Here is a 12,681-nt window from a genome sequence, read left to right on the forward strand (position 1 = left end):
GGACAGAGTGGAACTGCCCACAGGGTCTCCAAGGCTGTCAGTCTTCACAGAAGCAAAGCCCAAACCACACCCACTGCCGTGGAGTCCATTCCGACCCACAGCGCCCCTAGAGGACAGAGTGGAACTGCCCACAGGGTCTCCAAGGCTGTCATCTTACAGAAGCAGAGACTGCCCCATCTTTCTCCTGCTGAGCAGCTGATGGGTTCGAACTGCTGACCTTTCAGTCAGGAGCTGAGTGCTTAACTGCTGTGCCACCAGGTCTCCTCCGAAGGGGCAGTGGTGGGGGGCATTTCTGAGGGAGGAGTGTGTGAGATGTGCCAGCAGGGGTCCTGGGGTCCCAGGAGGACTGACTTGGGTTCCAGGCCCCACCTGTTCCCACAGCAGCAGGTCTGAAGACAACACACAGCGTTCCCAACACGTTCCAGATGACCCGGCTGGCCCCTCAGAGACAAGGTGGGGAATGGACCATGAAAAGACGCCCTGGGACGGGCCCATGGGGGAGGCGCGTGGGGGCTGCCAGCCTCGGCCTGAACTCTTCACACGACACACCCTGCAGGAGCCCAGGACTCCCCGGGGCAGCAAACCGTGCTCACCTGAAGCTCAGGGTGGGAGCCCACCCCGTGTGCCTGGGAAGAGAGGCCCGACGCTCTGCCTCTGAAAATCAACCGCGGAAACCCTGTGGAGCCAGTCCTGCGGGACACATATCAAGAGCCAGGTCCACTCGACTGTGACCGCTGCTGCGGCTGGTACCCGTCCATATGAGTCAAAGAAACCTCAAACTCACTGCCGTCGAGTGGATCCCAACTCATAACGGCCCCCTTGGGTTTCCAAGGCAGTAAATCTTTACTAAATTTGTGCTGTGAACTTTTAAGGGATAGTAAGCTGTACCCCAGGAGCTCTGGTAGCGTAATGCCTAAGGCTTTCGACTGCTAACCAGAAGGCTGGCAGTTCAAACCCACCAGCCACTCCTCAGAAGGAAGGTTGGGCAATCTACTTCCATAGGGATACGGCCTCGGAAACCCAAGGAGGGGTCGCTATGAGTCAGGTCCAACTGGACAGCACCTAACAACAACAACAAGCTGCACCCCCAGATCCAGGGGAGGGTCTTGGGAAAGGGGCGTTCAGGGATGGGAGGGACACTGCTAGATTTCACCACCAGGTGGCGTCCAAGGACTATCACAAACGGTACGTGCTGGGGCTCAGGTCTGGAGACCAGGCAAGGGGCTGTGGGGTGCATGGGGGGATCCCCCAAACTCACCATGGTAAAACTATCTGGGCAACTGACAGGGACTGAGAGGGAGCACCCCCAGGCCCAAGCGTGCCCTGAAGGATGTATCAAGCGGCTTCTGTGTCCAACCAGGTTGGGGGGGGTAAGGTCAGCAGAAGGAAATGTGACAAGGGTGGCGCTCTGGTGGGGACATGGCCTTGGGCAGCCTGACACACACCCCATTCCTCCCCTCCAACCCTGGGAAGGCAGGACTGGCTTCTGGCACCTAGCAGCAGCCTTGTAGAAAAGCCGGTTGCCTGCTGGTGGCTGGGCCAGGAGCAAGAAGGGTCATAGCCTCAGAGGCTGGAATGCCCCCCTCCCCCCACTCCAACTTTACAAAGCTTCCAGCTCCCATGAGGCTGCGTGTGTGTCTGTGTGTGTGTGTGTGCACGCACGCGCGCACACGCATGGCTCCTCCTCCAGGGAGTCTACCATAACTGCCTCTGCTCTGACCTGCTCCCAGGGTTGTGGGGAGGCACTGCCACCCTCCCTGAGCTCCCAGCAGACCTAGCAATTTATTTTTGAGAGCCCCACAGATGATGGTGATGTCTGGCTGGGCCAGCCAAGATCCTGCCAACAGGCCATGCCCAACCGGGTGGACACGCCTGGCACAGGGCGTGCCTTGGGGAGACACGAAGCCTCCCCGCCTGGGCCCCTTCCTCAGCCCTGTGGGCAGGGATGGGGGCACGCAGCCTGTGGGCTGCACTTCCCCTTCTGAGGCTGCAGGAACCTCAGCTTCCCCTCTGCAAGACAACAAGGTCCTGCTGTGCTCTGCACTGCCCCGGACACCCCAGGCGGGCCCGACACGCCTTACCCCGTGGCTCAGGGCCCCTCTCCTAGGCCATACCTCCCGCTGCTCTCCTTGCCTGTGCTGGGCACAGCCTGGCTAAGCCCTGCCAGCCTGCACAGCCTCCTGCAGGAAGTAGCCTCACCCCCCCACACCCCCCATGCCCTCTGACTCAGCAGCGGCAGGAAGTCCCTCTGCCCCTGCCACGCTCAGGGCTGGTGTCCTGAACTTCCCCTCCTCAGTTTCACCTTCCCGTCATCAGATAGGCCTGACATCCTGGTGACAGCGTGGCCCATCCAGGCCTGGCCGAGGGAGGCCACTGAGCCCCGGGGACCCTCAGATGGGCCGAGGCCCTGTCAGTCCCAACCACCATTTGCTTCAGACATGAAACCTGACCTCTGGGATTGGTCCCCTCATCTTGCAAAGCGTGGCTAAGGGCCATGATGAGAGGGCTGGCCAGGAGGGGGGGACACTGCCACACCCAGGCCCGGCTTGAGGCCCTGGGGAGCTCTGCCCAGCTGCCTAAGGCTTGTCCAAGGCCACAGTGGGGCCAGGTCTTGCTAGGGTGGTCCCCAGCCAGGCAGTGGGGAAAGGGGCTCCTCTGGCCCCCCACGAGGCCCCGGGGAGTAGAGTGTGTGTGCCTGTGTGGGACAGGGCAAGGCTGGCATTGTCCCAGCAGGCCAGGGGCTGGGACATATGGACATCACACCAGTAGAGGGGGCACTTTTCAACTGCTCCGCTTTCTGATGTGTTGACCACACCGAGCTAGGAGCAGAGTGGGGGGCGGCTAGGCACGGAGGTAAAAGACTTACTCCTCTAAAATGGGGGAGTCTGTGGCCCGGAGCCCACAGTGGGCGGCAAGCGGGGCTACCATAACTGGACATTTTGATCAAAGGCTCTATGGAAGAATCCTGATCAAAAGGGGGGTAGAATGTGAAACAGAACTTCAAAACATCATGGAAGCCAGATTCTCTGGAGTCATTGAGGCTGGATGAACCACCACATTGTTTTTTTTTTAATTGTGATCTGGGTAAAGGTTTAGAGAGCCAACTGGTTTTCCATTCGCCAGCTGATACATACTCTGATTCCCGACATTGATTGCAGTCCCCACAAGGTAACAGCTCTCTTCCCACTTCCTCCCCGTGCTCTGAGATGATCTTTAAAGCTTAAACCTTATCCCCCAGTCATCTTTCAACCACACGTAGTTCAGCTTCACTAGGAAAGATGCCTGTCCTAAGCCTCAGGATCTTCCCATGAAGTCTCCCCATGGGATGACATCGACAACAGCCACTTGGCAGGTCAGATGTGAAGCTTCGGGGCTGTGGTGGTTATGTTTGCGTGTCAGCTTGGCTGGGCCTGGCTGAGTGGCTGGGCAGCTGGATGTAGTGTTCCCCATGATGAGACTGGTAATCAGCTCCATGGTGGAATCTACTGGGAGCAGCTGAGAAGCTGCCTTTGGGTATGTGGTCTGCTTCCTGTATGTAAGGAGAAGTTTTGAGAATAGTCTCTCGCCTATGGCACGCTTGGACCTTGCATGTAGCCGTGTTGTTGTTCAGCAGCCTGCTATACTCTGCTGACCTTGGGATTTAGAATGGACTTAAGTTAATGGCCTTCCATATGGTTTGGTAACATCAGGACTGTGCCTTTTTGCTTGTCAACCTTGGGGCTTCTCAGCCTCAGCAGCCAGCAGCTGTCTGAGTGAAGAAACGCCTCTAGCTCCAGTGGGCCAGGAGCAGGAGGCAGAGCTGGACCCCAAGGTTGAGGGGCTTTTACCCAGCCCCTAGAGCCTGACACTTTGACTTGGGCTTAAAGCCTCCAAATTGTAAGAATAAACTCCTGTTTGTTAAGGCCGTCCCATTGGTGGTATATTCCTGTTAGAGCGGCACTAGGGAACCAGAAGAGGGGCACTGAGTGTGTGTTAACAGCAGTGAAAACTTCAGAGAAGATCTCAAGAAAGGTGGCACAAGCCGACTGTACCCGATCTCATGAATCGTATGGGGGGAGCGGTGTGTTTCCGTCACCAAAATTCCCCCCGGAGCCAGGGCAGGGCCAGCCTGATGGGGCTGCTGGGGCCCGGTTTGAGTAAGAGCCTTCTGACTGAGCAAACAGCTCGAGAGGAAGCGAGGGCTGCCCTGCGCTGCCAGGAAGGGTGAGCAGGGGGGACTCCCCAGCCGGAGGCCGCAGCGGCCCTGCCCCCACCCCTCCTGCCTCCAAGGCTTTATTTTCGGAAGACACGACACAAGGTGGCTTAAGGCCAGGACCTGCCACCAGGGCTAAGGGCCGGGCGGCTCACACGGTGGCCACCTGGGCGCTGCCCACCCTCAGACGGCTCCCACCCTCACAGCGAGGTCAGGGCCACTGTGTCCTTTACGGAGCCCACCCTCAGACGGCTCCCACCCTCACGGTGAGGTCAGGGCCACTGTGTCCTTCACAGACAAGGAGATGAAGCCCAGGGGTCAGGCCTTGTGTCATGAGGGATGCTGGCACCCCCTCACCGGCCCGCCAGCCCGGCTGCCTAGCCTTGGCCATCACCAATCCAAGCCTCAGTATCCCTATGTCAATGGCACTGAGGCCCCAGGCCAGACCCGCAGGGTCACGCCCTTTGAGGCAGGAGGCCCACAGTGGATCCACCAGCAGCCATCCCTGGGCCAGGATGGCTCCCAGCAGCCCCCAAATGCTAAAGGAAGCAAAGTACCCACCCACCATAGACCCCCGTGGTCACTGCCCAGGGGCGCTCGGGGCTGGCCACGCCCTCTCAGGCAAAACAGCGAATATTTTGATCCCAGGAACCCCTGGGTGGTGCCAACAGTTCATAGACCCTGCTGCTGACCGACGGGTCAGAGGTTGGAGCCGCCCAGGTGCACGGCAGCAGGCCTGGCAGACTTCTCCCGAAAACAGTCATTGAAAACCCTGTGGGGCGCAGTTCTCGGGGCCCACTGGGCAGCGACTTGATTTCTAACTGATCCCAAGCTTTGTTTCAACACAGCTCCTTTGGAAGGTGTCTGCCACCCTTCCCAACGTGGGTGCAGACAAGGTGGGTCTTCACCCCGTGAGGCCTTAGCTCCCAGCCCCCCCAGACACCTCTGGGTCTGCCACTCACACCCCACCTCCAGCCAAGACCAGGACCCCGGAAGTTGCCAAGGGCACTTTATTCAACGCAAAAGACGTCCCCGTGGCGACACCATGTCAATTCCCTGAGAACTTTCCTTTCTTGTAGAGCCCCAAGCTATGACTTTGTAAAAAGAGAAGAAAAAGCCCCCCACAAGCTAGGTGAGCCACAGGAGGGGGACTGGAAGAGACAGTGGGGTGAGGGCAGGAGCACTGCAGATACTGGAACATATAAATACAGGGGAGGCTGAGACGCGCCCATCTCAGCTTTAGAAATAAAGAGCATGACCCAAGGTTTGCTTTCTGCCTTTTCTGATCCACAGAAAATATAAAATAACACACCCCCTCCCCAAAAAACCTGGGAACACCCCCCGTTACCCACCCCCTTTCAAAATCCAACACAGTAAAAAATACTGTCAGAGTATTTACAGACACACCCACTGTGGGCGACACTTCTCTACTTGGGAGAGAAGATTAACGGCTCCCCGGGGGAGACAGAGGGGAGCCCCCCAGCCAGGTGGCCGCTGGGGCCTCTCAGGCCAGGAACTGGGGCATGGCTGCCCTTCTGAGCCGCAGGACCCAGGCCGGAGCTCAGGGGAGGACGGCTCGGGCCACTCCTCCCCAAACCAGCCTCCCTGACCCGAGCCTGGCTCGGCTGCCACGGCGGCTCCCAGGCAGGGGCCAGGGTCCTGGCGCTGAGCAGGAAGAGAGAGGCACCTGCAGGAGGCTCTTGGCCCCACTCTGCAGAGCAATGAGAAGAAACAACTGCTACCCTCCGGGTAACCGTGACACACACAACCTCCTGGCCGGGGCCTGCAGGCGGCAGATGCGTGCAAGGCAGCCATGTGGGTACCTCCGCTGGCTCCTCCGTGGAGCAGAACTGGCCAGCAGACTGCTACACAGATGGACACACAACACGCACACGTGTGAGCACAGCCCGGGGGAGCCTCGAATGCCGCGGCCAGGGCAATGCGACAGGGGTCCCCAAGCCCTTTGGATACCAGGGGTGCATGGGGACGGGGTCTTGGCCACGGCTGCTAGAAGGCGGCGGGGTGGGGACACCAGGGTGTGTCCGGGTACAGGTGGCAGTGGATGGAACGGAACCTGTGAAGGAAGTGAGGCTGGTCTGTGTGGGGTGGGCTCACAGGGGCACCTCTCTAGAGACACCCAGCTTCCCGTCCGCCAGCCCTGGTTCCGTACCTGGATGGGTCTGCCTCCACCGAGAAGGCCCCCTTCATGTGGATGGCATTCCGCTTGTTCTCAAACATGCCGTAGCTCAGTGTCACCTGAGGGGACGGGAGCAGAAAGGACAGGAGACCTTGGTCACATTCCCGGCAGGCGCCGACTCTGCCGGCGTCCCAGGGCCATGCTCCAGGCGGGCCATGGGGCCCCAGGGAGCCAACGGCCCTGCCCTGCCCTCCACCCCCCCCCCCCCCCGAGTCTCCATGTTGCCCGGGCCGCGCCCACCTGCTTGGCAGCATCTGTGAAGAAAGTCCAAAGTGTGGACTGTGGCTGGGCTGGGAGTGGAGCCACGGAGAGGCACAGAGTTCCCGTGAAAGCAGGGAGGACCCCGCTGCACCCAGGAGGCATGCCGTGCCCGAGATGCAGGACGGGAAGGGCAGACAAGCCAATGCAGACGGCCCGCCGGGTGGCAGGGTCTGGGTGACGGCACAGCAGCCGGCCAGGGGCCCTCTCCTGCCCTTCCTAGCCCCCCGAGTGGCTCTGTCCCAGACGTGCTGCCCACAACCCCCGCCGGGGCCCGGCTGAGTCCTGCCGCCTGGGGGACAGGCCCACCTGCTCGTGGAGCTCCGCGGCAGACACCTGTTGCAGGTTCTCCAGGTGGGAGTGGAAGAGGCCGCTGCGGGTGAGGGGCACGCCCAGCAGGGCCTCCACGATGTAGCCGACAGTGCAGTCGTCCGGCAGACGGATACGCTCGGCCGTGCTCAGGAAGTGGCCCCCACTGCCGAGGGCGGGGGGAGGTGAGCCGAGCAGGCAGACGGCCAGATGGAGGTGCGAGCCCCTTCCGGGAGCAGACCCAGGTGCCCTCTCCTCCCCTCTGGGAGTCACTCAAGGGCTCTGGGTACGGGGCAGGGTCCTGCCCATGGAGGCTGGGACGCACACGTGCTGGGGCGGAGCTGAGCCAGCCCTGCCGGAGGGTCCCGGGGGCACTCACCTGGCCCAAGGGCTCATCTTCAGGGCCAGCCCACGGCTGATGCAGAAACCGGCCCCCCCGGTGGCAAACCAGAAGTGGACGGGACGCTGGCAGGGGGCGGGGAGGGGGACAACACGCACTGTGAGACGCTGCTGCTGCGCCCCCGGCCAGCCCCCCCCCAGGCCAAGGACACTGTCGCCAGCCCCTCCCACTCGGCAAAGCCGCAGGCTTCCAGGCAACACTCACCACCTCGCCCTCGCCGACCCGCTCTGTGGCCTGGATGGGCCGATCCAGGCTGGGCTTGCCCAGGTAGACATCCTGTGTGTGAGGGTAGCTGGCCAGCAGCCTCAGCAAAGCCCTCACGTTCACGTAGTTGTCATCGTCCACGTGACAGAACCACCTGCGGGCGAGCCAGGGTGTCGGGGGTGGGCGGGGGGGAGGTTCCAGGGTGCACGCACAAGCACGTCTGTATGTGAAAATGCGCGAGTGTGCACATGGGCAACCATGTCAGTGTGTGCATGTGGGACTTCATACATGTGCACGTGTGTGCACACGGGAGTGTGTGCACGAATGTGACCGCAGGAGTGGGTGCATGTGCGTGTTTGTGCAAGTGTGCACCTATGCATATCAGTGTGTTTCATATGAAAAACTGGGTGTTTGTATGAACATGCAGGCATGTGTGCTATAGGTGATGGCATGTGTGCACATGCAAGGTGTATGTGCATGTACATGTGCATGTGTGTGTGCAATCCCGTGCATGTGTGCACATGTGCGTGCATGCACACATGCCTGTGTGCGTGCATGCACATGTGCACGTCAGGGCTCCCTTGAAGCCTGGCACTCACTTCCGCCCCGACTCGATGAAGCGGTCATACTCCACGGCCATCTTGCAGGACAACGCCTGGCGGCTGTGGGCGGCTGAGCAGTTGGTGTTGATCACGTTGTCTGTGGACCAAGGCAGACGTGAGTGGGTCTGAGGGGGGCTACAAGGGGGTGGCCTGGTGGGCTCACACAGTAGGGGCCTCCCCAGCCCAGGTGTGAGGCCTGGGGACCCCCAGCACAGCCCCCTCCACAGGGGCCACTCCAACCCTGTCCATTCAGGCAGATTTTTTCCCAGCGAGGCCACCTGTTGCTGCCTTAGCGGCTCAAAGGGACCTGGGGCTGAAAGGGTCTCATTTGCATGACAATTGGGGGAGTGGTGGGGCGGGGAGTTGAGCAAACCCCTGAGTAAACTGCCCTGCCAGCCCCGTGACCTCAGCAGGAGGTAGGGGGCCAGGCCACCTCCTCGTCCACACTCACCCGTGTGTCTGGCCAGCACCTCGTCTTCCCCATCCGTAAAGATGAAGGTCTGGAAAGAGAAACAGAGCCTTGGCGGCAGCCCTGATCCCCCCTCCGCCCACCGCTGCTGGGGGTGTCCACTAACCTGGCCTCGGAGTGGGGTTCAAGTCTGCACTGGGAGGAAGCCGTCTACCGTGTTCACTCACCCTCAGGGGGTTGGGGCCTCACCTGCTTCCCTCAGCCTCGTCCCTGACAGCTGGGCCCAAGATCACCCAGGCAGCTGCACCAACACGAGCCAGGTGGGTCCCCCTGCCTCCCGCCCAGGTAACACACTCCCCACTGCCCTGTGCACCTGGTGGGGCACACACCCTTATTGACACAGCGCCCAGCCCGGAGGCTGGGGGGGGCGGCTGGGGGACAGGCGGAGGAGGTCCGGCTTTGGGAAGCCAAGCCTCAATCAGTAGGGGCAACAAAGGCCTTTCCTGGGTGGCTGCCAAGCCCGGGGCAGACAAAGGGCTGGGAGAGAGGATGGATCACCAGGCATGGGCCGGGCTTTGTCCTGGTGGCCTTAACGAGGCCGAGTTAATCGGGAGTGGCCCAACTGCCCATTACCATACAGCTGGCCTGGTTAACCGGTCCTGCGGGCAGGGCTGTGGCCACCAGCACTGCCTGGTCCCCTCCGGGCGGCGCGGCCAGCCCACAGGTTCCCCTCTCTGAGCCCAAGCAGCCTTTCTGCTCTTCGGGGTAGCCAGTGGTCAGCAGGCTGGGGGACCTCTCACACCCCTGGCCCCCAGCTCACACCCTCCCACTGAGCAGCAAGAAATCCGGCAGGCAGGTCGGCCGGCCCTACCCAAGGCCACATCCAAGGCCACATCCGGGCTCCACCTGCCCCAGCACCAGGCCACCTCTGCCAGGATCCCTCCTCGGAAGAGGCCAGGGCCAGTGGGGCAGGGCCAGGAGCTGCCGGCGCCCGCCTGGGCCCGTCAGCACACGGGCAGGAATGCTCCCCCCCCCGCCCAGCCCGCCCAGCACGTGCCACCCGGCACACCCTGGCATGGCTGAGCGAGGGGCCGGGCGGGGGTCGCCCCGAGCCAGGACAGCCCGCTGGGCCTCAGTTTCTTCCCGGGGAAGACCCTCCCCTGGCAGCTCCAGCTGCTCACCTGTCTGACCCCAGAAGAGGGCCCAAGCCCGGGGGGGTGGCGGGCTCACTCTGCACCTTCTCCACACAGGCCGGCAGACACCCCCAGGCGGCCACACGCACAGACTCGCAGGCAGCCCCCCGCCTGCGCCCCGACATCAGCCCAGGAATGCCGTGGGAGGCGCGAGGCCGGCCCGAGCAGACGCACCGCGGCCGCCGCGGGACCAAAAGGAAGATGCCTTCTTAATGAGCTCAGGCGAGGCCGGCCCCCGCTCTCCCGCGCTTAGCTGGTGCCCTAAAAACGGAGCCCAGGGCGACGGAGATTACAGTCACCTTTGTTCCTGCCAGGCTGCGGGAGGCGGCCAGGAGACAGGCACCCGGGAGGGCGGGGCCGAGGGCTGGGTCTCCTGTCTCCCCAGCACACAGCCGCCTGGAGAGGGCGCAGGCCGCCCCCAGCTCAGCCTGCTCTGTGAAACGGGTGCGGCTGGCATGCCCACGTGCCCAGAGCAAAGTCTCCCCTCTCCTCTTGTAACAGCCCTGGAGGGAGCCCCCTTTACCCAAGTTGTACAACGTGGGAAACTGAGGCCTGGACAGCCTCCTGCCTTGCAGAGACCAGCACCCCAAGCCCTGCCCCCTGCTTCCCCGACAAGCTGGGGGAGGAAGAGCGGGGGCTGCAGGGCGCAGGCTGGCCGAGGCGGGCGGGCGGGGGGGACACCACAGGAAGCGGCATTGTTCCTGGAGCCGCGATTCAAAGAAACACAGGATGCCAAGCACTCCCCCCACCATTGTGGCGGCCTTGGTGGCAGTGGCTGCAGCCTGGCCACCCTGGAGGGGGCGGGGAGCAGCATGTGGGCCAAAGGCCCAGCTCCTCAGCCTGGACTTCAAGGCTGGCCGCAGCGTGGCCCTGCCAACTGCTCCTTCCCTCAACTGCTGCATGTCCTTTGCACAGGCCCCAGGCCCACAATGCTCCTTCCGGGCATTTCCAACTGCTGGGTGCAAATGGTGCCTCCTCCAGGAAGCCCTCCCTGGCACCCCATTCCATGGGTTAGATGCCCACCTTCAGTTTAAAGTCTCTCTCCCCCATCAGACTGGGTCTCAGTCACCCTGGGGTTCCTGGAAGGAGGTTCCTTTCCTGGGACAGTTTCAAGGACCCCTCCCCACAGTGCGATGCAAGAGCCAGCCTGAGGCTAGAGGCAGGTTCAGCCTCTCTTGGGTGGGGTGAGCTGGAGAGGAAGAAATAGTGGCTCCTTGGGACCCCAAATGGAGTGACAGCCTCCTAACCCCAACCCGGAGCACCTGTGGGCCCACCCCTATGCCCCCAGGCTTTGTCAGTCTTCTAACAACACCCTACGGAAGCACCAATTTCAGAGAAGAGACTGAGCTCAGAGAGGCCTCCAGTCTTCCCCAAGATCACCCAGCACAGCCGAGACTGGCACCCAAGACCTCCTGACCACATCCCCTCTGCTGGAGAAAGTCCCAAGAGACTAAGATGAGAGCTGGTGGCAGCGCACAAGGAAATGGACACTGTCCAAGGTCACCCATAGGGAGGCAGAGCTCTGGGGAACCCGGCTCAGGGATAGTGCCCCACAGGGGCTGTCAGTCAGGGATGTGGGGGGCCCCTCAGGCCCCTCATCGCCAGGCAACCTGAGTGGCCAGCACGCCGGCGGCGGTTCCCATGGAGCACAACGCCGCACACAAGAGGCCGGCCGGAGAAAGGGGCTTTGTTACCTTGCCCAAGGGGCCGGCGTGAGAGCCGCCCAGCGCTGGGAATCCTAACGGCCCAGCCGCCAAACAAAACCCGCGCCCACCACCCCGCCCGCAGCCCGCAGAGCCCCTGGGAAAGGGGCGCTGCGTTCCCAGGAGGCTACATGGTGTTCCCAGGCGTCCCCTCCCAGACCAGAAAGGACCCTACCCTGCAACCCTACTCTGCCCTTAAGCAAAGCTGCCCCGGGTCTTCGGGGTCCGCATGAGCAGGGAGGTATGGGGGTCTTTCCTGAGCCCTCCGTCCCCCGCCTAGAGGTCCCTCACGTTCACCCCAAATGGCCAGCGAATCTGCAAGGCCTCCAGGCCCAGGGTGCTGCTCACTGTCGCCCGCCCACCGGCCCTGGCCTGCCCATCCTGGCCCAACGGCCCGCTGCAGCCTCGAGGCAAATTTTCAAAATGGGGTGCGTCCTTTGTCATGTGTGTGGGGGGTCCTGCTCAGTGGGGGCTTTACAAAGGCAGGGCTCGCGGCCTCAGGGCTGCACTCTGGGGAGGGTCAACCAGACACCAGAAACCCAGTGAGTGCCCTCTTTTTTCAGAGGTCCCGCCCAGCACCCCTAAAACTCTCCAGGCCCGGATGAGCTTCAGCTGTGTCTAGGTCCCCAGAGCAAAGCCTGGGAGGGAGAGGGGCCCGGCACTGTGCCCAGGGTTCCCCGCCCTTACTTCATCTCTAAGGGCTTTGAGTCCGGGGTGTTGACCATGACCCAGAGCTCCAACAATGCCCACACTGGGGCCCATGCAGGATCTACACGGGGAGGTTTGGGAACACTGACTGACACCCCATCACTGTTCCGGGGTCATGAGGCGTCACAGCAGAACTGACTTCAAGCACTGGGGGCTTGGGTAGGGGAGCCCACCCTGTCCATGGCTCTGCAACTTGGAGGGGTGACATGGCCTCAGCAGGCCAGCTGGGCTGGCACTCCACAGCGTCACTGTCCCCTCCAAGGATTTCCCAATGGCCAGAGAGGCATGCAGCCTGGTCACCCAGGGGGCACTGCCAGCAGCAGGACCGGCGGCGCGTCTCAGCCCGGCCCGCCCGCCGCGCTCACCATCTCCTTGTGGCGCGAGATCCAGGTCTCCAGCAGCAAGTCGAGGCGCGCGCGGTGGAACTTCTTGGTGGTCTTGACCGCGATGAAGACGTCGCGGGGCCCCAGCGGCTCCGCCGGGGGCCGCGGGGCGCCGGCGGCGGG

At 62.4% G+C, this 12,681-nt stretch overlaps 1 protein-coding gene across 1 annotated transcript in view; it reads right to left on the reverse strand.

Annotated features, from left to right (window-relative positions):
• Window positions 1-6,199: 6,199 nt before the first annotated feature.
• LFNG (LFNG O-fucosylpeptide 3-beta-N-acetylglucosaminyltransferase) overlaps window positions 6,200-12,681 on the reverse strand; it is a 7,623-nt gene continuing 1,141 nt past the window's right edge. The window contains exons 2-9 of the mRNA XM_007942952.2: window positions 12,541-12,681; window positions 8,614-8,662; window positions 8,160-8,259; window positions 7,561-7,714; window positions 7,336-7,421; window positions 6,957-7,122; window positions 6,363-6,448; window positions 6,200-6,266 (exon numbers count right to left, since the gene is read on the reverse strand). Coding sequence (XP_007941143.2) covers window positions 6,200-6,266; window positions 6,363-6,448; window positions 6,957-7,122; window positions 7,336-7,421; window positions 7,561-7,714; window positions 8,160-8,259; window positions 8,614-8,662; window positions 12,541-12,681 — 849 coding nt within the window. The remainder of the gene's footprint in view (window positions 6,267-6,362; window positions 6,449-6,956; window positions 7,123-7,335; window positions 7,422-7,560; window positions 7,715-8,159; window positions 8,260-8,613; window positions 8,663-12,540) is intronic.

Source organism: Orycteropus afer, unplaced genomic scaffold (assembly GCF_000298275.1).
Source record: "Orycteropus afer afer isolate SDZICR_OR568_19922 unplaced genomic scaffold, OryAfe1.0 scaffold00006, whole genome shotgun sequence".
NCBI lineage: Eukaryota > Metazoa > Chordata > Mammalia > Tubulidentata > Orycteropodidae > Orycteropus > Orycteropus afer.